The 23721-nt window shown below is 45.4% G+C and overlaps 2 protein-coding genes across 3 annotated transcripts in view; one reads left to right on the top strand and one right to left on the bottom strand.

The window, feature by feature from the left end:
* LOC126983080 (uncharacterized) overlaps positions 1–2869 on the bottom strand; it is a 17921-nt gene extending 15052 nt beyond the window's left edge. The window contains exon 1 of the mRNA XM_050835567.1: positions 2743–2869. The gene's annotated coding sequence lies outside the window, so the exon portion shown is untranslated. The remainder of the gene's footprint in view (positions 1–2742) is intronic.
* Positions 2788–23721, top strand: LOC126983074 (juvenile hormone esterase-like). 2 transcript variants are annotated; one of them, XM_050835558.1, is made up of 12 exons: positions 2788–2985; positions 3580–3702; positions 5314–5467; positions 5682–5796; positions 6587–6657; positions 7218–7314; positions 7717–7810; positions 8116–8266; positions 8766–8941; positions 10173–10332; positions 10724–10847; positions 23535–23721. In XM_050835558.1, the coding sequence occupies exons 1-12, from the start codon at positions 2788–2790 to the stop codon at positions 23704–23706; spliced, it is 1635 nt and encodes a 544-aa protein (XP_050691515.1). In that variant the 3' UTR covers positions 23707–23721. The 2 variants fall into 2 exon arrangements, with proteins under 2 accessions (XP_050691515.1, XP_050691514.1); XM_050835557.1 differs by lacking the exon at positions 23535–23721 and adding an exon at positions 10977–11272.

The following is a 23721-nucleotide window of genomic DNA, read 5'->3' as shown; positions in this document are numbered from 1 at the left end:
TACAGACCAAGAGTTCGTAATGGCAAGTGAATACAAGCTGACGGAGTGAGGGTGGCGGGAACAAGAAGAAACAATGGAAAATCGAGGCCATCAAATCCCTAACCGAACATTACTAAACTGACATCTTACGCTCACAGTGGTTACCCAACAGCGCAGAAATCATCGTTTACCTGGTAGCTGCGGCGATCATGTTTCTTAGGAGCCCCTCTAAGCGAATTAATGAGAAAAAATCATCACTCACATAAACCATTTCATAATATATATCAAAACATTAGTGATCAGTTTATGCATCATCTATTTTGGGGGGTCTTTATCATGACAAAAAAAAAAAAGGCCCGTCGCTGGTACACGGTAAAGCCACAAATTTGGCCCGTCGCTGCTACTGGGTTAAACAGGACTGGAAGGCAAATAATACGAAACACACACTGGCAAGATATTCAACACACTCTTCAGGGACGCACGCTTTTAACAGGAACCACTCTGCCGCGCGTGTTGTCTTAACGTAATCCCTAAACGTAATTGCACATGCACTCGAGAGCGTTATCGTCGGTGGTGGTGCCGCAGGGTCGTAATCCATCGTAATGCGGCTTTAATCACCCCAACCTTAACCCGTCCGCTGCGATTGGCACGGATTTCGCCTTCACTGGTAGCCCGGTAACATATGCTCCCATCTTTTTTAAAGTTTTAAAGTGTTAAGATATATACTATATATTTTTTTTTAATTAATTCATTATACAGTAACTTGATTCTAGTGTAGTACGTATCATAAATTAACATCGTCCCTTAAGTCCCCAGAAGTCACTATCTATGGGGTTGTTTTTATTTTTTTTTCCCAGGGGAGCAAACCCACGGACCCCTCCCCTTTGTCTACAACGTCTAGCATCGCCCCTGATTACAGCAGATGATATTATCTGATGTTGCACCAGACAGGCTATATTTAGTGACATCACTGTCATCGTAAATCTGTAATTTTGCATATTATATATATATATATATATATATATAGATATATATATATATATATATATATATATATATATATATATATATATATATATATGTATATAAAACTGCACAAGTGTTGGGCATGGCGTCGATGGGGAAAAGTATCGCGATGGCGAGCGGACACGACCGCAACGCCACACATGACCGTGACCTCAGAGCAACTGAGCTCTCAGCTCAGTGTACCCCAGTGTACGTCATGCGCGGGAAGGGACGGCTTTATTCAAAGGAGTGTCCCGACATGTTACTATATAGACAAAGGAGTGTCCCGACATGTTACTATATAGACAAAGGAGTGTCCCGACATGTTACTATATAGACAAAGGAGTGTCCCGACATGTTACTATATAGACAAAGGAGTGTCCCGACATGTTACTATATAGACAAAGGAGTGTCCTTACATGTTACTATATAGACAAAGGAGTGTCCCGACATGTTACTATATAGACAAAGGAGTGTCCCGACATGTTACTATATAGACATTGGATCGCGGGTCACGCCATACACCTCTTCGTGCGTTTTCTGATGTTGATAGAAAACGGGAACTTCAATGTGGAAACTTTTTTCTAGGGGGGGGGGGTTATGAGGAGCTACAGATTAAAGATACGTTGTTATTCAATACAAAACATATAGCTAAGAATAAGACGACATAACAATATATTTGTTCCGAGTTGAGAAAAAAAATCCATTATCGGTGTAGTCTTGTTAACCGACGTTCGAAGCATCAATGGGCTTTAACAAACCCTTCATGAGAGAGAGAGAGACCGAGTGGTCGGCGTGCGGGCGTGGTGAGGCCGAGGATCTAGGATCGAGTCCCACTGAAACACACTGACACTTTTCGACCATCGCCGTCTTCAATCAACCCTAACTTTAAGGACTTCTGTCAAGTGGAGCGTCGGGGGCAGCTTGGGCCAAGCAAGAGTTATACATTATCATGGCAGCCACTGTAGATAAAATTCGCCTAACGGGCTGAGGTCTTCCAAGATGCTCCTCAAGGGAGCTTACCGGCGCTATATACAGCACCTAAAAAAAAATATATATATATATATATATATATATATATATATATATATATATATATATATATATACATAAAATCTATGACTCGTTAGGTGGGTTTAGACTTACAGGAGCTGCCTTATATAGGTCAATCGGCCTCTTGCAGACTCCTTACGTTCTTATGTTCTTATAGGTTATGAAGGGTTACTAAACAGCACGGGAGACTGTGCAGCTGACGGGGGCGATAGCATTGAATGTGTGTGTGTGTGTGTGTGTGTGTGTGTGTGTGTGTGTGTGTGTGTGTATATATATGAAGGTAGTGAAGGGTGGGACGCCAGATATTAAAGGTGACGCGAACAGACCTTCGCTCCACGTGTGCCTGCTGTAGACCTCAGGATCTTGGTGGAGCCGACTCTAAGGGGCACCAACACTCCTCGCCACCAAGTAAGTCATCACTAGACTGTTAGAGTGTGGTCTACAGATTTATTTTTCTCACCGTACCTCTTCCCTGCCCCTGTGCTCGATTAAACTGAAGCATTGATGTTTGAACGGATAATCAAGGAAATGATAATATTTTATACTAAATATAGTCACAATTTAAATACTAGAGAAAATTATTCAGTATTTAATAAAAGGAGGGAAAAGAGAAGGAGGAGGAGGAGGAGGAGGAGGAGGGGGAGGGGGAGGGGGAAGAGGACAGGAGAGAATGGAGATGGAAAACAAATAAATGATCATACTCACACAAACCAATCCATCCTCCTTGTGTTCAGGTATTTCAGGCCAACAATGAGGATCACGGCGGGGGTGGCTGTAGTGGCGGCGGTGGTGGCGGCGGCGCTGGGCGTGGCGGAGGAGGATCGGCCGTTGGTGACGGTGAGCGGCGGGCTGGTGCGGGGCCTCAACACCACGGAGCACAACATCACGTACCTCGAGTTCCTGAGCATCCCCTTCGCCACGCCGCCCACTGGCTCACTCAGATTCAAGGTAAACTACACTGTGGGGGGAAAAATAATAAAAACACTACACCAGCAGGTCAGATTCCATATAAATTCATTAAGTCGACCTCATGTAAAATTCAATCCCCTCCCAACGAGTACGACACGATCGACTGAAAAATTAATATAACATCCTAGAAAAGTAGTATGAACATCAGAGTCGATTCCCTAAACAAAATACAAACGCTGCCTCATTCGAGTTGAAGATAAATTCTGAAATGAAAAGATGAATAAAACTTCACTAGGGTGAGAGGACGTAAAATGAACACTGGCTCCCTCAGCTTCAAGGCAAACAGTACCTGAAAAAAATGTGAGAATGGCGTAAACAACAAGGCTGAGTCAAGTTTAAAGAAATATGCAGATAGACGCACCGTGGGCCACTTAGATGTCTTAGAGCGTATCATATAAGATGCAAAAAAAAAAAAATAATAATAATAATAAAAAAAAGATAAATTTGGTTAAAAAAATAAACAAACTCCGTAGGTCACATTTTGCGTCTAAAAGGAAAACTTCATGTAAACAAATTTATAACGTGTGTGTGTGTGTGTGTGTGTGTGTGTGTGTGTGTGTGTGTGTGTTGCAGGACCCCCTCCCTGCCGAGCCGTGGGAAGGGGAGCTGGACGCCTCCACTCTGCCGCCAGTTTGCGACCAGTTGACTGTGGTGGGCGAAGAGGACTGTCTCTACCTCAACGTCTACACCCCCGAGGTCAGGCACGCGACGGTGTTTTGTTATAGGATACACTTACAACACCCCAAGCTGGTCAAAACAGAGATTTAGCACCAATGGGCAAGGTCTGCCCTATCCTCCCTGTCTCTCTTTCTTCCCTTCTCGTGTTTCTATTTGAATTAGATTGAATCAAGTTCACATGTCCTGTATTTCATCACACTCTCTCATATAAATCTTTGACTGTGTATACTTTTTGTATATATAATTAAGGTCGGTCAGCAGTGGCTGGTTCAACATTTTTTCCTTGGGAGGCTTAGGGTAGGAGGGGAAGCTGAGAATGCCAAGAAGAAGGAACAGGGATCTCTAAACTATGGCCCGGGGGACACATCCGGCCCGCCATAATTATGATTTCATCCAGCCCGCAGCTCATTTTCCATGTTGTGAAAGTGAAGTCGAATTTCCTTCCTTATTTACAAATCAAATATTTGAGACATGAGATTTTCTGACCTTGATGCCACTGCAAATGAAATCATGCTCTTTCAAAATCCATTTGACTGCAAGTTTTAAAATCTTCCAAATCAGTTTCAAATGGAAATTATTGACCTCCAGGCAGATGACAGATTCAAAGACAAGTATAAAGGAGGAAATCTTAATGATTTTAATAAATTTAGGAAGCCAAAGCAGTTTCCAAATCTGAAACAACTTGCTTGCACTTTTGTGTCCATTTTTGTCACAACAAACCTGTTTGAACAAACATTTTCCAAAATGAAACATGTCAAGTCTAACTATCGAGCAAATTTATCTGATGAACATTTGAATGTAACTTCAATGAAATTTAAAAAAAAAAAAGTATCATCCTTCACATTAATCTGGTTCCATAAAAATGAAGGCAGGAATAATTTTGGTTTACGCTGATTAATGTCAAAAGGTTTTGTTTCGAGTACCTTACATTTGTTTCACTTAAGTTTGAGTTCATTATATTGAGAAACTGACGCTTCTTTATTTTTTCCTGTGGCCCGCAATAATACGGCATATATATATATATATATATATATATATATATATATATATATATATATATATATATATATATATATATATATATATATATATATATATATATATATATATATATATATATATATATATATATAATGTGCCCCTCATACTGAAAGGAAAAATTTGGAGACCACTGGAAAGGAATAATAATTTTAAAAAATGAGGTGACTATGTGCCTAAAAGGTCTCAAATTCCCCTTTGGCGCCCTTATTGTTGCTCAGCGGTGGCTGAGTGGTTAGCGTGCGGGCGCGGCGTCCAGGAGGACGAGACACAAGCTGAGATTTTTTCAGTACCCGCCGAGTGGCCTAAGACGACCCACAAGCTGTCCTCACGACCACCTATCAACCCAGACTCTAGATTCTCTCTCTAAAGAGAGGATCAAAGATGAGCTCCGGAGATCAGCATGAGCCAAGCAAGTTGGCGCCACTATAAACACTTGCCTGCGCCATAACAGTCTGGGGCCGACCATCGGGTCCCACCATGAGAGATCGGCGCCATAGGCAACGTAAAAAATAAAAAATAAATCATCAATCGTACAGTGTGTGTGTGTGTGTGTGTGTGTGTTAACGCTCCACCATGTACACACCGCAGGACGCCCTCACCATCGACTACCTAATGCCCGTCATGGTGTACATTCACGGCGGCGCCTACTTCACCGGCGGCTCCAAACTCTTCCAAGGCTACCAGGAGTTTGTGGCTCGCGGGGTGGTCGTGGTGGTGATCCAGTACCGCTTGGGCCTGTTCGGTAAGACTTGTTACTATATTTGCGGGCTATCTTATAGGAAAAAAATTCACTCTCGTCGCAAAGAATTGTGCCGGACTTTGTCAGCCAAGTGGCTGTATGTGCATTTCCTGTAGCTGGCTAGAACCAGCCCAGCAATCTTACATATGTTTACCAATGCGAAAAAATCAAAATCAGGTCAGAAGGACTCGCCATGACCGTTAAGATTCCCTTCCAGGGTTCCTGTCAACGGAGGACGCGGAAGCCCCAGGTAACCAAGGCCTCAAGGACCAGACGCTCGCCCTCCAGTGGGTGCAGGACAACATTGCTGCCTTCGGGGGGGACCCGACGCGGTAGGTTACGTGCAAGGATTCTGGACTTGGTTACAACGGCCAGGGGACAGTGGCTACTCACAACCTATGTCGATTTCAGGAAGGCTTTTGACTCAGTGCATCGTGAGGCACTCTGGGACATTCTACAGATCCGTGGGATTCCTGCAAGGATTATTGTCCTGATGACTGGCCATTTCCCTGGAACTGAGAGTGCTGTGAAGTGTGGGGGAGGCGTTTCCGGCTTCTTCCCTGTTAATCCAGGAGTGAGGCAGGGGTGCGTCCTTGCTCCATCACTTTTCAGCACTTTCATTGACTGGGTATTGGGCAAAGTTGTTAATCAAAGTCGTTGCGGGGCATCTGTTGGCGACATCAAGGTCACTGACCTTGTTTTTTGCTGATGATGCTGTACTTCTCGTGGAATCGCTAGAGGGCATGTTGTTGACGAGAGGGTTGCTGTGCAAGGAAGGATAGTGGGGAGGCGCTGGGCTGCCAGCCGTATTCTTCCCTGCTTCACTTGGTTCAAAAGTTCTAGTGCAGCCTGGATCCATTCTATCCAGATGTGGCACAAGGGTACCGGTTTTACCCAGAGTTGCCTCTAGAGCGCGACCGAGTCCTCTGTCACAAGCAAGTGCACTAGCTGGAGAGGGGACCCAAAATTAGGCTTTTGTGTCATGTCTATTGGTCAGTTTTATTCTGGTGTGGGTGAGGGCACGGTAACCTACCCCTACACTGTTCTCCCCTACACTCTCTAATTCACCTTTTTTTTCCACCATGTGCCGCTGCTCATCTGCTTCCTATGCCTCATATACAGGGTCACCTTGTTCGGAGAGAGCGCAGGGGCTGCCTCAGTCAACCTGCAGATGATGGTTCCCTCCGCCGCAGGTACAGTCACCCATGAAAGTTACCCCTAAAGCATGAATTATAAATGTACGAAAACGGTCTCAAACATGCAATATTTTCAGCTGCAAGAGGCATCTATCCTCTTTCATTTTCACCTGTTCTCTATTCTGCCGTTCACAAGCGGCGTCTCATAATTTTTTGAGGCGCATGTGCGTGGTGAGTATGTAGAAGTATGAATCATTATCTCTTATATCGCTCATAATTAGAGAACTAACTCCTCACCCGTGTCGTATCCCACCCTGTTCACTCGGCCTCGTTCATGGGCCGCCTCACCTCTACTAAATGACTGTATTATCTTCACGTCCCAGACAAAAATTCAGTGATAAAGTCCTTTCGAATGAGTTAGCGTCAGCTGTCTCCCTTTTTGTCTCGTCACTTTACAGTAGTGACTCAAGACACAATATACTTTGGAATTAAATTTTGGGCAAGTTTCCCTCGTGGATAAAAATATAATAAACAAAAGCCATCAGATGGATGACGAGTGTAAGTCTGAGGAGGCAAGGACGTGGACGAGGAATAAAGCTTTGATGGCGTCATTGCAGGACTGTTCAGCGGCGCCATCATGGAGAGTGGCGCGGCGCTGGACCAATGGGCGTTGGGCAGACAGTTCCTCGAAAAAGCCCAGGAAGTTGCCGAAAGGTAAGTTGGCCTCTGTACTGCTGAGGGTGGCTATGCTGTTGAGGGACGCAGCAGCAAGTGTATAAAGTGTCTGGCTTGCTGGAGGAGTGCACTCGCCAGCTTGTCTCGTGATCAGGAACGACTCGACTCGCATTCACCTCATTGAAGATAGAACTACATTAATGAGCGTTGGCGTTCTATTAGCTGCACTACCCTTCAAAACACGTCAGTATATACAGCAACACAGTCAGTCGAAACGGTACTAAAGCTATAAGCACACACAAATCAACAACGACGGTCAACAGCAAACGTGACAAGCTTGGCAGGTATACGTATTTCACACTGACGGCGGTTAGTTCCTTGTCATTCAAAAGTACCGTCTCTTCCTTAGCCCTTCGTAATCAGTGCGTTCTGTTGCCGCAGGTTCAACTGTCCCACGCTGCCCACTGATGACCTCGTGACCTGCCTCCAAGGTATTCAGGCTCACCTTCTCGACAGCTACTACAAGTCAACCTATGTAAGTCTCATTATATTTATTTATCTTAATTTAGGGAAATTCACAAATTCACTATCTTTCACCTTCCCGTCCCCTTAAAAAGAGTAAGTTTTCATTCTTCACATCAACTGTCAACTAACAAGATTTAACACGCTACCCTTCACCCCATGAGGGCCCTGCAGCTCTACAAATTATCGTTTTTCCCTTTCTCCTTCCCTTAAAGAACCCGCACCCATCAACACTGCCATTCTCCCTTCATTCCCCTTATCATGACTGGAGCCTGTAGCCCTTAAGGCAACAGCCCTTTCCTCGCCTTTACCCTTAAGGACTGGAAGCTGCAGCCCTTCTACATGGGACCGCGTGTGGACGGGGAGTACCTGCCGGACGAGCCCGCCACACTGCTGCAGGAGGGCCGTTATCACCACGTCCCCACCATCATGGGAATCAACAGGGACGAGATGGCCATGGAGACTGTTGGTAAGTGGGGCACCTCTCACTCACTCCCCACTCCCGAGCTCTATAACTTTGCCACCAGCCGATTTGTTCTATTAACCAACACTCCCTCGACCATTAAGGTACGAATACACAGGCGAAAGTTACGCAACTTTTGGTAACAGAACACGGTGACAGTAACATGGTATGGCATGTTTCGAAACAGTTCCGGTGTTCTGTAACCATCCACAGCAGCTAACAGTGAATGTGCGATAACACGTGACATGTTCCATAACCTGGCCCCAGATATCGAATGTTCATACGACGTAGCACGCACTAGCTAACACCGCCTTCTCCTTCGACATTTTCACGTTAACTGTTCTGTAACATCACACACCAGTGTGGTCTGTGGGTTGGTTCCAGTATGTTCCTAACAGAGTTCTGTAAACTGCAGTAACCTCGCATAACCTTGTTACTGCAACATGTTTCTGTTACGTACGTTACGTAACCTCAGTGTATACATAGCTTTACTCGTCCCCCCCAGATCTGTTTGCCCGCCCCGCCTACATCGACGATCTCCTCGGAAACTTCAGCGTCTGTGGGCCAGCGAGCCTCCACCTGCACCCTGACGAGGACCCCATCAACACAACCCTTACCGTCTACAATCACTACCTTGGAGGTCTTGACCTCACCGAGGAGAATGTCGACAACATGACTCGGGTGACTTGACATACTATAAGTGTAAAGGCCACGAAATGCTAGAAGTTTTAAGCAACAGAAAGAGTAATACATATCTGGTGACAGGCGGCGACAATCCTTCCCCTGATCGCGAATGTCACCTGCTTTAGTTGCTTTCATAACTGTGTTGCTGCGGGTTACAGCAGAAGGATAAAAATTACTGGGAATTTCGTCTTCTGTGATTTTTTTTTTACAGCAAGGGGAGCAGCTGAAGGGAAAAAAAAAAAAGCCCGCTGGGCGCTGCTCTAATAAGAGAATGAGAATGAGAAGCTCGCAGAGGTCAATTTTGGAAGGAGAGGTGTCTTGATACTCTCCTCTTCAAAATATTCAAAACGTAAGCAAAGGAAATAAAGACGGAGAAAGGCTGTTCCAGAGTTTACCAGCGAAAGGGATGAAAGAATGAAGATGCCAGTTAGGTCTTGCATAAGGGATTTGTATAACATAGGGATGAGCTAGAGTAGAAGGTCGTGTGAAGCGGAGCATCGGGAAAGGGTAAAACATGCAGTTAGCAAGTTCAGAAGAGCAGTTAGCATTAAAATATCGATAGAAGATAAAAAGATACAACATTGCGGCGGGATTTAAGAGATAGCAGACTGTCAGTAAGAGGAAGGGAGTTGAGACGAAGAGCCCTCCACCCTGACTTGTGGACCTACGTGCAAGGTAACAGTTTCACCGAAACGGTTAAGAGAGGATGACAAGGAGCCAGTTAGGAAGGCAAGAAGATCATCAGTAGAACGCCCCTTGTGAAACCCATTAGGTGATCAGAAAGGTTAGATTGATAAGAAGAACCTTCCTGTTATGGATAGATTCAAAAGCTTTAGAAAGACAAGAAAGTATAGCTATGAGACGGTAATTTGGGGGATTGGAACGGTCACCCTTCTTAGACACAGGCTGTATGTAGGCGTATTTCCAGCAGGAAGGAAAGGTATATATTGAAAGTCGGAGACGAAAAAGTTTGACCGGGCATTATGTCAGCAGGGAAGCACATTGTTTAAGGACAATAGTAATCATTCCATCAGGTCCATAAACCTGAGGATTTAGGCCAGAGAGGGCATAGAAAACATCGTTCTTAAGAATTTTAATAATAGGCATAGTGGAGCCAGAGGAGGATGAGTAGGAGGAATATGTCCCGAATCGTCCAGAGTGGAATGGATTCGGATGATTAATGCTTATGCTTATACTTCCAATTTAGAATTGGCTGTTCCTTGCACAGATGTACTCAGAAGGTCTGTTCATAGTCCCCCACGACTGGACAGCACAGGTGATGAGCAGCAGAAACGTGGTGTACACCTACGAGCTGCACCACCGCGGGGAATACAGTCTCGTTAATGGATACCTGCTTACTGGGCTGGACTTGCCACAAGCACTCAAATGTAAGTCTTTTCTTCTTTTTTCTCCATTTCTCACAGCTGGATTACTTTGGACTGTGGCATCTAATATTCAGGAAATCACGGGTTTTACTGAGAATTTCATCCTCCTGTGATACTTACTCTGGTCACTGAGATTACCTTATAGGTTGTGAATCTGTTAGCCCACTTTGGCATGGGTTTACTTCATACAAGGGTCATCCATCTAAACACAAGTTCAAAGACAAGAAGGCAGAGTTGCCGTTAAACAGGACCACAGGCCACTTCCTTCCCATCTCCATCTTTTGCTATAATTGAAGAAACTACAGGAGCTGCAAGTGAGATCTGTGAGACAAACATATCAATGAGGAGAACTAAAATTCTAACATCTTATCTACCTCTCCTGCTGTTACTTCAGATGTTTCACACACTGATGAGATTCAGTACTACATGTACCCAAGATATGGTAACCTGAACACAACCGAGGACCAGATGCTTGGCCACTACTTTACTTCCATGTGGACCAACTTTGCTAAATATGGGTAAGCATTCTCTGTTTCTCTTCCTATCTTATAAACAAAAAAGTATTTCAAGAGGTGAATACATAATGTCTAAAGTAATTTATTTTTATTCCTACATTTTTAACGGTGAATTTTGAACCCCTCCCTCAGGAACCCCACGCCAGACGATTCCCTGGGCTTCACGTGGGAGATGACAGAGCCAACAATGTTGTCACACCTCAAGATCCTGCCTGAGCCCTTCATGGAGACTGACCAGCGGGCGGAGGCGCGAGCCTTCTGGGAGTCGCTGCCTCTCAGGATCAACAGCCTCCTTGACCATTAAAGGAATACATGTTGCTGTCCTCTGAAACATCAATTTGGCTCATCCAATCTGAATGATAATTAGATTCGTGTCTCATTTTCATATCTCTTATAATAAACCTTTTCAATAAATCAAAAGCCTTTCACTTGTGTGTTTTCTCTCTTCTACTTAGTCTAGTAAAAAGGCCTGATTAGATTCCATCTTAACATGTATCAGGTGACTGCAAAGTATCAAGTCATCCCCTTTCATACACAGGATATTACCAATTGCCTCTTGTTCACTAATAAGGAGTGTAAAGTCAATAATAAGAAAAGATGAATCACAGGGATCCCTTAACTTATTATTGACACTCTCCTGTTTCAATTATGCACGAGCTGGTCATGGATCTTGACTCCCAAGGATTTGATCACTCTGTTGGTCAAGAAACAGCATCTTAGGATGAAGGCTGGAACTATAATAATTGTATGACTATTCTACTGGTGAAATTAGCCACTTTTTGTTTCGGGGGTGGCCAGGGAGGTGCAGGAGCAGCGCCCGCCCGCAGAACCAGGCCTAGGGTTTACGTTCGGAGTGCGTGTGGGTCCTGGAGCGTCCTGTGCCTCTCGGGGGATCACCGACTACGCTATCTATCAAATGAGTTCAGAATGCTGAAGTTGGACATAATGGGAGTCTATGAGACGAAAAGGCCTGGCAGTAGAGATCCAGAGTAGAGTGATCAGTAGCGGGGGGTAGAGTCCCTTGATAGAGAGAGTACCGACATAGGCGGCCCTGTGTATATAAGACTGCTGGACGCCATTATTGGCCCCTCGAGCACCGCGCCAACTCTGCACTGAGGTATCAAAAACATAATTTTTCCTATTTTTGGAGCGGACACGGATGCTTTTTAATGTAGCAATGCCTTGCTGCTGTAGTAACAGGCCGGAGAGGGGATACAAAGTTAATAAATTCCCTGCAGGCCCGCTGAGCAGAAGAGGTGTGCTAACAAAGTCTGTCTTCTTTTGAAGGAAACAATCTCGTTGGTCAGGTTTATGCCAGATATGCAGTGTGTGTGTTTTGCTATAATAACTGCCCTCCCTTTGTACTGTCTATGGAGATTATTGTGAGAGATTATGCTACAAGGGCTGAAACAATCGTTCACCTCACAGTCATCAAAGGTCCAGACATCGTTGCTGATGAGGGAAGCTGTCGCCCATATGGCCAATATTATTGGATGTGATCTCTCCCACAGGGCTTTAGACTCATAATGGATATTTCACAGTCTCATAAACGTCAGTCTCACGGACTGGACGTGTTACAAGATTTTGTAAACGAGTGCACTGGAGAGCGCCCGAGATCGAGGAGTGGATTTGCCTGGGCAAAGACGCTGGATAATATTGAGGAGTTGAGCTGCAACGACTTTGATCAACAACTTTGTCTAATACCAAGTCCATGCAAGTGTTGAAAGTGATGGAGCAAGGACGCACCCTTGCCTCACTCCTGAATTAATAGGGAAGAAGTCGGAAACGCCTTCCCCACGCTTCTTTGCACTTTCAGTCCAAGATTTAAGGTCAGCAATCCTTGCATGAATACCACAGATCCACAGAATGTCTCAGAGCGCCTCACGATGCACTGAGTCAAAAGCCTTCTTGAGATCGACAGACTGCGAGTAGCCCCTGTCGAAACTTGGGTCGGCGTTACACAAGGACTCGAAGTGCGAGGATCCGGTTAATTGTTGACTTGCCGGGTGTGAACCCGGACTACTCAGGTGTCTGAAACGTTAGCAGAAGAGACCGAATTCGCATCATCTGCAGATGAGCGAGCAGTTGCCTGGCACACTGAGTTTTGTAATAACACGGTAATTGTTGGAGTCCTGTCGGTCTCCTTTCCCTTTCCAAATAGGGACAACCAAACTCCTTTTCCAGTCAAGGGGAATGAATGGTACCGGACTGCCACACAGCAGACAGCACCGCATACAACCCAAGGATCATGACTTCACCCCCGGCTTTCAGTATCTCTGCGCACAGAGAGAGGTAGGGAAGGTCATGGAGTCGGAGGAGCAAGCACTGATTACCGCCAAACGGCTTGGGAGGCGACATGCCGCCGCACCCTAACCTCAACGCCCCGCCCCGCCCCGCCCCGCCCGGCTTATCTGTGTGGGTGGCCGATATCTTCGTCCAGCTGCAACTACACATGTTTGCGAGAGAAAACACAAAATCGCAACGCAAGATGACACTCCTAGATTTGGCTGTGAATTTTCAAGTTAGTCAAATACCACTGGCGTGCACTTTAGCCTTTCTTATCGCGGAAGAATAAAGCACAAAAACATATGGATTCATCCATCAAAAGGGTTCAAGAAAGCAGACATCACCCCAACCATGATGACATGACTCCGAAGCAAAACATCAATGTGTCGCAAAGCCTCGCCAGCCCAAGCTCCAAGAACGGACTCTTCGGGCAACTTGATATACAGACATATTTCCATGAAATTAGTTTGAGGCAAATTATTTTCGGATAATCTAGATTTCAGACAACTTAATCAGGCAATTTATAATCAGAACTTAAATTTCGAGGAAACAACTTTAGTATAACATATCTTCCAAGCAACTTATCTGAAACTGCACATAACGACGTTCTTAGAGACATGGGTTATATCTGCCTTTAACTACCACTCCGTCCAGCTGGCACTCGTGGAATCTGTCGCCACATTTTTTGAACGTCATATTAGTGTTTATCAACAGTTATGGCAAGTTTAGCTTTCGAATTACAATTTTGGGACGATGTTAGTTAGTGGTCTCGAATGTTCACAGATTTAAGTCGAGATATTACAGGTTTTCAGAATTAAGTCGACGTATTACAAACTCAGTCATAAAAAAAGTGATATACAAAAATCAACAAAATCAATTAATTACGTACTTGAAAAACAGGCCAAAAAGACAAACCAACCACAATATCAATGAAAACTAATACAACGTTTAAAAGTCTGACTTATTTTCATGAGTACTCGTTATTTACCGCCCCCCCCCCCCCTCGCTTAAACTAACCCCCATGAACTTGGCACGAAGCCACACCAGCCACCAAGCAGGCCGGGGGTCACGCCATCCATCTCTTTGTGTGTTTTCTGTTTTAAGAGAGAAGAGGGAAACTTCACTGTAGGAACTGATTTCTTAGTAATGAGGAGCTGCTGATTAAACATACGTTGTTACTGGGTTAAGTAATATGACTACACATTGTAATAATCTGTTTTGTTTTGAGTTGTGTGAGGAAAAGGTTTAAAAAAATCAGTTATCGAAGAACTGCTTCATTAGCTAACGTTCGAAGCATCAAAGCAGTATCATCAAAGAGATAGATAGATAGATAGATAGATAGACAGAGAGAGAGAGAACCTTTCGCCCACACCAAAGAGGAAAAAACACATTAAATTTGTTTACGTTTAACGACCTTGAGGTTGGGAGACTACAGCTGAAGGGCGCGATAAGATTGTGTGTGCGTGCTGTGCGTGTGTGTGTGTGTGTGTGTGTGTGTGTTTCTGATTCATCCACGGCCTAATCACGAGCTGGGCTCGTCATCGCCAGCAAGTACCCTCCCTACCCGAGCAAGCTCCTCATAGTCAATCTCTGGGTACTGCCGGAGCCTCCACACACCACACACCACCCCCCTGCTCAACAGCAACCGCACCCTGTCAGCGGAATTAATTCTGGCCTAAGCGGGCTAGAACCTCAGCCTGCTAGGTTGCAAAGCCTGGGAGTGCAGAGCTTTTAACCAATGAGCTACGGAGCGTGTGGGGGAAAGGGAAAGGGTGCTTATGGGGGGGGGGGGGGGGTGCTTCTGTGTGTGTGTGTGTGTGTGTGTGTGTGTGTGTGTGTGTGTGTGTGTGTGTATATATATATATATATATATATATATATATATATATATATATATATATATATATATATGAAGCCACTGAAGGATGGGACGCTAGGCACTGAGGGTGAGGCCGACAGACCGTCGCTCCTCCCGTACACCTTGTCCTTCCCCAACACTCGCCACGAAGTAAGACTACAACCTTTGATCTCTGGACTAGTGGTGTCCGAAGTTGATGTCTTCCTTACTGTACCTCTTCTCAACCTATTCAGTCAAGGACATCTTTGCTCGATTAAACGAAAGACTGATCATTTGAACGGGCAACCAAACTAATAAAAAAAATATTGAATACAGTCACGATTTGAATACTAGAAGGAAGAGGACAGTAGAGAATGGAAAAAAATAAACAAATAAATGATCATACTCACACAAACCAATCCATCCTCCTTGTGTTCAGGTATTTCAGACCAACAATGAGGATCACGGCGGGGGTGGCTGTAGTGGCGGCGGTGGTGGCGGCGGCGCTGGGCGTGGCGGAGGAGGATCGGCCGCTGGTGACGGTGAGCGGCGGGCTGGTGCGGGGCCTCAACACCACGGAGCACAACATCACGTACCTCGAGTTCCTGAGCATCCCCTTCGCCACGCCGCCCACTGGCTCACTCAGATTCAAGGTAGACTACACTGTGGGGGGAAAAATACCGCTACAACGCCAGGTCCTATATCCGTAGAGAGTCATTAAGTCGACCTCGTGTAAAAGTCAACTCCCTAAGAAGAAAAAAAGTCAACTGAGGAATGAAAATAGAAAATGGAAAAATAGAAAAATAGTATCATGAGTCGATTTCTTCAACTTGGACTTTAAAAGGAATGTCGAAATATGAACGCTGCCTCATTCGAGCTCAAGGTAAATTCTGAAATGTGAAAATATGAAAATCGAAAGACGAACAAAACTATACACTAGGTTAAGCAGAAGTATAAATAAACACCGGCTCACCTAGGTTCAAGGCAAATACTTTACTGTGAAAAAAAAAAAATTAATGTGCCTGGGGGTTGGGATGGCATGCTCCTCCCTTCTCCTTTGCTGTTTTACTTGCAAGAATAAACTATCAATCAATCAATCAATCAATCAATGTAAATGTATGTATAAACAGTCTGACTCTGCAAGGTAAAGCAAACACTAATTGATAAAATGGCGTAAACAACTTAGCCAACAAGCATAAATCAGGTTTGCAGAAGAAATATACCGATACACACCGGAGGCCACCTTAGATGACTTTGAAGGTATTGGCTGAAAATATACGAGTTAACTAAATGCGGTTAATTAAGGCAGCCCTGACCCCATTTTCCATTAATTTTAGAGTAGCCCTCTTAAACCTCACCCCCGACAACCCTAACCCCATTTTCTTTCAGCACCTCTTCCATTAAACCATTGTTCTTCTCTCTATTAACATCCCCTAACTTAAAACAAATTCCTAACCCTCATTTATACATCTCAAGAATAAGTGAATGTATGTTTTAATTTTGAGGCAGCCCCCCCCTTAAAAAAAAAGACAGATGAATACACTGTAGGCCAAATTTAAAAGAATAACTTAAGGTAAACAAATTAATAACTTTTTTTTTTTTGTGTGTGTGTGTGTGTATGTGTGTTGCAGGACCCCCTCCCTGCCGAGCCGTGGGAAGGGGAGCTGGACGCCTCCACGTTGCCGCCGCCCTGTGACCAGTTGACTGTGGTGGGCAAGGAGGACTGTCTCTACCTCAACGTCTACACCCCCGAGGTCAGGCACGCGGCGGTGTTTTGTGTTATGAGCTACTCTTCCAGCGCCCCAAAACTTGTCAAAACAGATATTTGGTACCAATGGAAAAGGTCTGCCTTATCGTCCCTCTCTTCCCTCCTCCCTCTTGTTTCTATTTCAATAAGATGGGCCAAGTTCGCATGTCCCGTATCCCATCACAGTTCGTCACATAATTCCTCATCTTGTGTAGGTTGCGCACGTGACTTAATGGGTCAACAGTGGCCGGTCCGTCATTTTTCTTTGGGAGGCTGAGGGCAGAAGGAAAAGCTGAGAATGCCAAGGGAAAGGAACAAGGATTTATATAAAAAAGAGGAGTCTAAGTAATGTCTATGAGAATTTTGGAGAGCTTGTAAGACCTCTAATTTCCCCTCTAATTCCCCCTTTAGGCGCCCTTATTGTTCGTAAATCCATCCACTTATGAATAGTTCACTGTGCGTGTGTGTGTGTGTGTGTGTGTGTGTGTTAACGCTCCACCATATACACACTACGGTACGCCCTCACCATCGACTCCGCACTGCCCGTCATGGTGTTCATTCACGGCGGCGGCTACAGCATAGGCAGCTCAGGGGTCTTCAAAGGCTTTCAGGAATTGGTGGCTCGCGGCATCGTCGTGGTGGTGATCCAGTACCGCTTGAACGTCTTCGGTAAGGCTCATTACTGCATCTATCCCTACACTCAACCTTCCATAATGTCTAACCGTTATTTTTCCATTGCTCTGGAGCCCTAACCAGGTGTCTGGGGGGATGATGTGAGGTTTCAGTCGCACCCAAAAATGCGTCACCTGAGTACCAAGCACACAAATCCATAGATAAGTTTCGGGGCCATAGACTCCCTAGGTATCTTGAATCTATATGTCAAATATTCGCACAAAGAGAGTTCGAGAGTCTCTATACTCTCTAGAGTAGACTAAACGTGTGTCAAGTTGTGGAAATGATGAGTTCGTAATCGAGCCTCGTCGCGTCACAAACGTTCGTGAGTCGCGCCTCGCTCGGTGGGAGTCCAATATCTGCCTAATATTGTGGGAGTCAGTCCGTGTTTGGAGGGTGCCGTGACGAGGGCCAATTTACCAGCTGCTGCTGCTGCCGCGTGTAAGGAGACGGATGGGCAGTCTTCAATCCTTGCCCCTGTCCACCCACAGTGGATGGGTACGCCCTCCTGTATTTCCGTGGAATGAATAGATATAAAATTACTAAATAATCTATATAACAATATTTTTAAAAATGCTGAATATTTTGGGACTATACAGGTTAATGGGCCCAGTGGCTGTATGTGTATTGCCTGTAGCTACCTAGAACCGGCCCTGCAGTCTTACATTTGTTTACCAATGCGAAAAATTCAAAATCAGGTGAGAAGGACTCGCCATGACCGTTAGGTTTCCGTTCCAGGGTTCCTGTCAACGGAGGACGGGGCAGCCACAGGCAACCAGGGACTCAAGGACCAGACGCTCGCCCTCCAGTGGGTGCAGGACAACATTCTCGCCTTCGGGGGAGACCGAACGCGGTAGGTTACGCGATTGTTCTCTTCGGAAACACGAGGCTAATCATTATGAGCAGTTTTCTTACTGTAAAAGGAAAACCATAAGCTGTTCCTCTAAGGGGAATAGAGGAAAACGTTGAAATTATGCAATTGTTCTAGGGGGTACATATTTATTTTTTTGAGTCATGCTTATTATGTCAGGTTATCTCTGCTGTGGGTTGGGCACGATACCTTCCCCCTCCTTTCCCCTACACTCCCTACTTCACTTTTTTTTCATTTCCACCAAGTCTTTCCCAATCTCTCTCTGGCCCCACCAAGCTATACCAGCCCATTCCTCGCCTCCAGAGTCACCTTGTTCGGAGAGAGCGCAGGCTCTTCCTCAACCAGTCTCCAGATGTTGGTTCCGTCCGCCGCAGGTACAGTTACCCATGAAAGTTACCCCACGTGAATTATATGTATGAAAACGCTCTCAAACAGCCGGGAGAGGCATCTATCCTCTTTCATTTTCACTCATTCTCTATTCTGCCGTTCAAAAGCGGCCTCATAATTTTTGAGACGTGAGTGATGAACACGTAGAGATATGAAAACTCCAATCATTACCTTTTATATCGCTCATAAGGTGGTTGATAATTTGAAGGCTAACTGCTCCCCCGTGCTGTCCCCCGGCCGTTGGATCGCTCACTGGGCCTCGTTCGTGGGCCACCTGACCTACACTCATTGACTGCATTACCGTCAAGTCCCCCTTTCGAACGATTTACCACCGTCTTCTGTCTCCTATTATGACCCGTCAGATCATATAGTAGTGACTCCAGGAACAATACACTTTGGAATCAAACCTACACACACACGAGGACCAACGCTCTGATGGCGTCATTTCAGGGCTGTTCAGCGGCGCCATCATGGAGAGCGGCACGGCACTGAACCCCTGGGCGATAGGCAGAGAGTTCCTCGACAAGGCCCAGCAAATTGCCGAAAGGTAAGTTGGCCTCTGTGTTGGCTATGTCGTTGAGGGACTCGGCAGCAAATCTTAAGTGTGTGGCATGCCGTGGGACGCATAGGCAAGCTTGTCTCGTGATCAGTAACGCCTATCATGCACCACTCGCATTAAGCTCACTAAAGTTAGAACCACATTAATCAGTGTTCACATTCGATCAAGTTTCATTACCTTTCTGATATACACTGCAACACAACCAATCTTAGGGTCGTATTACAAGACATATCGCCGTCCAAGAACACATATTTGCCAAGGCTTTCGTAGGAGTTGTGGGCATTTCCAGGGATAGTTTTGTGACCCTGATGGTAGTGTGAGTCTTCTTCTGTACCATGACCCTGAAGAAACACTCATTAGAACCCGACTGACCCCCTCTTTGACCTTTAGAAATAGGTGATGTAAGATGGCAAAGTGTCTTGTAATACCAACCTATTTAATGTCACCAAAGTTTTAAGCACTGACAAATCAACAACGACGGTCACCAGCACACGCAGCAAACTTGACAGGTATGTACGTATTTCACAGCTGCGGTTGTTATATTTTCCTGTCTTTCAAATGTCCCGTCTTTTCTTTCTTAGCCCTTCGTAACCCTTGTAAAGTAGCCTCGCATGTTCTGCTGCCTCAGGTTCGACTGTCCCACGCTGCCCACTGATGAACTCGTGACCTGCCTCCAGGGTGTTGGGGCTCACCTTCTCGAGAACTACGCCTCTTCAATAGATGTAAGGCCCATAATTAATATTTATTGTCCCTACTTTCATCATTGGAGGGAATACACCATCTTGCATCTTCCCGTCCCTTTATAAAAAAAGAAGTAGTCTTCACATCCTTAATGTCGCCTAAAAAGATTTCCCATATTTGTCGGCTTTAAAGACGCGCATTTTTTTCTCTAAATAAGACTAAAGAAAAAAATGGAAGTGCGTCTTCATCGCCAAATGTTGAATTATCTGTAAGCTTAATCTCTAAGCCAAAAAGCAGCTCTGTGACGACGACCACTTACGGCAGCCAATGTTATTGATCATAGGCTTGCTGTTGCAACACACAAGCTTCATGTCAGGTCAAGATGAATCTCGAGATGCAACAATGCTGTGTCCCATATCGAGAGGCTGAAAGACCTGGCATGTGCTCAGGAGTATGTAGTGACAGTCTCAAGTCGCTTCAATGTCCTCGGCACTCTTGAGGACCCTCTAGAACTGTGGGATACTTTCAAACGTGACACTCTTCGAGCTGCCAACGAGTGCACTGGGGAGCGCCCGAGATCTAGGAGTGAATTTGCCTCGGCAGAGACACCGGAGATTATTGAGGGTCGCGCGGCCATGCTTGCTGGGAATCGGGACCAATATAGGGCTCTGTCGCGTAGGACTAGAGCTCTCCTGAAAAAAGAGACAAGGAGAGGTACGTCAGGGGTCTCGCTGAGGAAGTCCAGGGCCATTTAAATGCGAATGACCTCCGCCCTTAATACAGCAGCCCTTCCCTTTCCCCTCCCTGAAGGACTGGAACCTGCAGCCCTTCTACCTGGCGCCGCGTGTGGACGGGGAGTACCTGCCTGACGAGCCCGCCACACTGCTGAAGGAGGGCCGCTTCCACCACGTGCCCGTCATCATGGGGGTCAACAGGGACGAGATGTCCATGGAGACTGTTGGTGAGACGCCTCTCTCTCACTTCTCTCTCGCCGACCCCCCAACCATACCCCATACCACAGCCTAATCCGCCCTTTCCTCACTCATTAACTTCATCCTTCACTCCCCCCTCTGATTCTGTTCAATATTGCGCAGGACACCAGGGTCTTCACTCACTACTTAACCCACTTACAAAGTCTGTCAGTCAGGTTCACTTAAAAACTTATTCATTTATTCATTCACTTCTTCACTCAGTCAGTGCAATCCATCCAGACTGCCCATTACTCTGGTTGATCGCTTCCTCCCTTACTCATCAATCCACTCTTCACTCTCCACTCACTAACCCACCTCTCCTATTGCTCATTCTCACCCATTAACCTTCCTTTCCTGATCAATCCGTCCAATCTCACCCCACCCCTCTCCGTGACCCGCCCACTCCCCTCACTCACTCAGCGCTGACTAATGGTCGTATTTTAAAACATTTCGTCGCCCAAGTTCACATATTTGACATGGCTTTCGTAGGAGCTGTAGGCCTTTCCAGGGGTAGTTTTATGACCCTGGTGGTAGTTTGACCCTTCTTCTCTGCCATGAACCTTAAAAAAACACTCATGAAAACCCGACTGATCCCCTCTTTGACCTTTAGAAATAGTCGATGTGAGAAGCGATGGTGTCTTAAAATACAGCCCTAACCCACAGTCTACCATCAAACAGGTCATTTCCTCACTTCCTCGCCCAACTCATTTCCTTAACCCACTTGCCATTTATCATGCTCATTCCTCACTTTCTCTTTCACTCACCCACCTCCAATCTTCATCCTAACCATCAGTCGTTACAGGTACACTGCATGACAAAGACCTTTCTAACGTTAACCACCCCTCTGTAACTGTTTTATTGAGTTCTCCATCGTGCACGCTCCGGCAAAGGTTACAATTTCACCTCTCCGCCTCGTTATGTCAGCAAAAATTAAATGCTTCTGGGTTGCCACTCGGTTACTGTGGGTGACCATTTCTTGTCAGTTCATGCAAGATTTGAAATGCACAAGTTCATTCCTTATTCTCAATTATTGTCATTTACACATCTTTAACCTTTGTCTCTTTCCTGTCCTATCATAACTTTTGTCTCTTTCCTGTCATATCATAACTTTTGTCTCTTTCCTGTCACAAAAATCACTTCTTCACTTACTCAAAGCATTCACTAGTTAAATCAACCATCCCGTGTTCCTACCATTGTACTTTACTTTCTTTGCTCCCTTTATAACTTTGCACGCCAGCTGACTTGTTCTATTCGCCAACACTCCCTCAACCTTCACTCGTCCCCCCAGAGATGTTTGCCCGCCCCGCCATCATCGACAGCCTCCTCGGGAACTTCAGCGTCAATGGGCCAGCGAGCCTCCAACTGCACCCTGACGAGGACCCCATCAACACAACCCTTGCCGTCTACAATCGCTACCTTGGAGGTCTTAACCTCACCAAGGAGAATGTCGACAACATGACTCGGGTGACTTAATATGCTATGAGTGTAAAGGCCACGAAATGCTAAAAATCTTAAGTTCATACATAAAGAGTAATGAAAGTCTGGTGACAAGTACTGACAATCCTGCCATAGCCGCACATGTTATCTGGTTTAGTTGCTCTCTATTCATCAAGAGTTCATAAATATATTGATCTGGGCCACGGCAGAAGGCCGGGGAAACCTGGTAATACCGTTTTCGTGTTGATACAGACAAGGAGCGCTTATGTGCAATAATAAAGTCAGTATTGTCATAGCTTTGGAGTATCTGCAGGATTTAATTTTCATCTTAACTTGTGAACTATTACAATACCTTGTGTAGGCCAATCGCCCTCTTGCAGTCTCGTTGTGTTCTTATGTTCTTATGTTCTTAATATCACTTTAACATTGGCTGTTCCTTGCGCAGATGTACACAGAAGCTGTGTTCCATATTCACTTCGACTGGGCGGTACAGCTGCTGAGCAGCAGCAACGTGGTGTATAAATACGAGCTGCACCATCGTGGGGAACACAGTCTCGTTAATATCTTCCTGCATGCTGGGCTGGACTTGCCAGAGGGATACAACTGTAAGTCTTTTCTTCCTTTTCTGCAATTACCGCAGCTGGAATAATTTGGACTGGAGCATCTGATATTCAGGATATCACGGGTTTTACACAGTATTTCATCCTCCAGTGATGCTGATGTGTCACAGATTATTTTAGACTGAATCTGTTGGCCCACTCTGGCATGGGTTTACTTCATACAAAGGTCATCCATCTAAACACAAGTTCAAAGACATGAAGGCAGAGTTGCTGTCAAATAGGGCCACAGGCCACCCACTCCTCCATTATATAGTTACAAATGAAGAAAATTCAGAAGATGCAAATGAGCTCTGTGAGAGAAACATGTCAATGAGGAGAACTTAAAACCTAATAAATCTTATCCACCTCTGCCCCATCTCTCCTGCTGCTCCTCCAGACGTTTCTCATGGTGATGAGTTGCAGTACTTCATGTATCCAGAATATGCTAGCCTGAACACGCCCGAGGACCAAATGCTTGGCCACTACTTTACCTCTATGTGGACCAACTTTGCTAAATATGGGTAAGCATTCTTTCTCTCTTCCTGTCATATAACGAAAGGCTTCCAAGAGGTGCATACATATTGCATGGTAATTTATCTTCGTTCCTACATTTTTAACAGTGAATCTTGAACCCCTCCCTCAGGGACCCCACGCCAGACGACTCCCTGGGCTTCACGTGGGAGATGACAGAGCCAACAATGTTGTCACACCTCAAGATCCTGCCTGAGCCCTTCATGGAGACTGACCAGCGGGCGGAGGCGCGAGCCTTCTGGGAGTCGCTGCCTCTCAGGATCAACAACCTCCTTGACCATTAAGGGAATACAGGTTGC

Source organism: Eriocheir sinensis, chromosome 52 (genome assembly GCF_024679095.1).
Source record: "Eriocheir sinensis breed Jianghai 21 chromosome 52, ASM2467909v1, whole genome shotgun sequence".
In the NCBI taxonomy this organism is placed as follows: domain Eukaryota; kingdom Metazoa; phylum Arthropoda; class Malacostraca; order Decapoda; family Varunidae; genus Eriocheir; species Eriocheir sinensis.
Note: the sequence above shows the minus strand (reverse complement) of the source record. Positions and strands in the feature narration are given on the sequence as shown.

What these genes read in the sequence shown, in the direction of transcription:
- LOC126983074 (XM_050835558.1), top strand. Translation starts at nt 2,788, where the DNA reads ATGAGGATCACGGCGGGGGTGGCTGTAGTGGCGGCGGTGGTGGCGGCG. An exon ending in CTGGCTCACTCAGATTCAAG is followed by an intron (nt 2,986 to 3,579) that starts GTAAACTACACT and finishes TGTGTGTTGCAG; the next exon opens with GACCCCCTCCCTGCCGAGCC. An exon ending in TCAACGTCTACACCCCCGAG is followed by an intron (nt 3,703 to 5,313) that starts GTCAGGCACGCG and finishes TACACACCGCAG; the next exon opens with GACGCCCTCACCATCGACTA.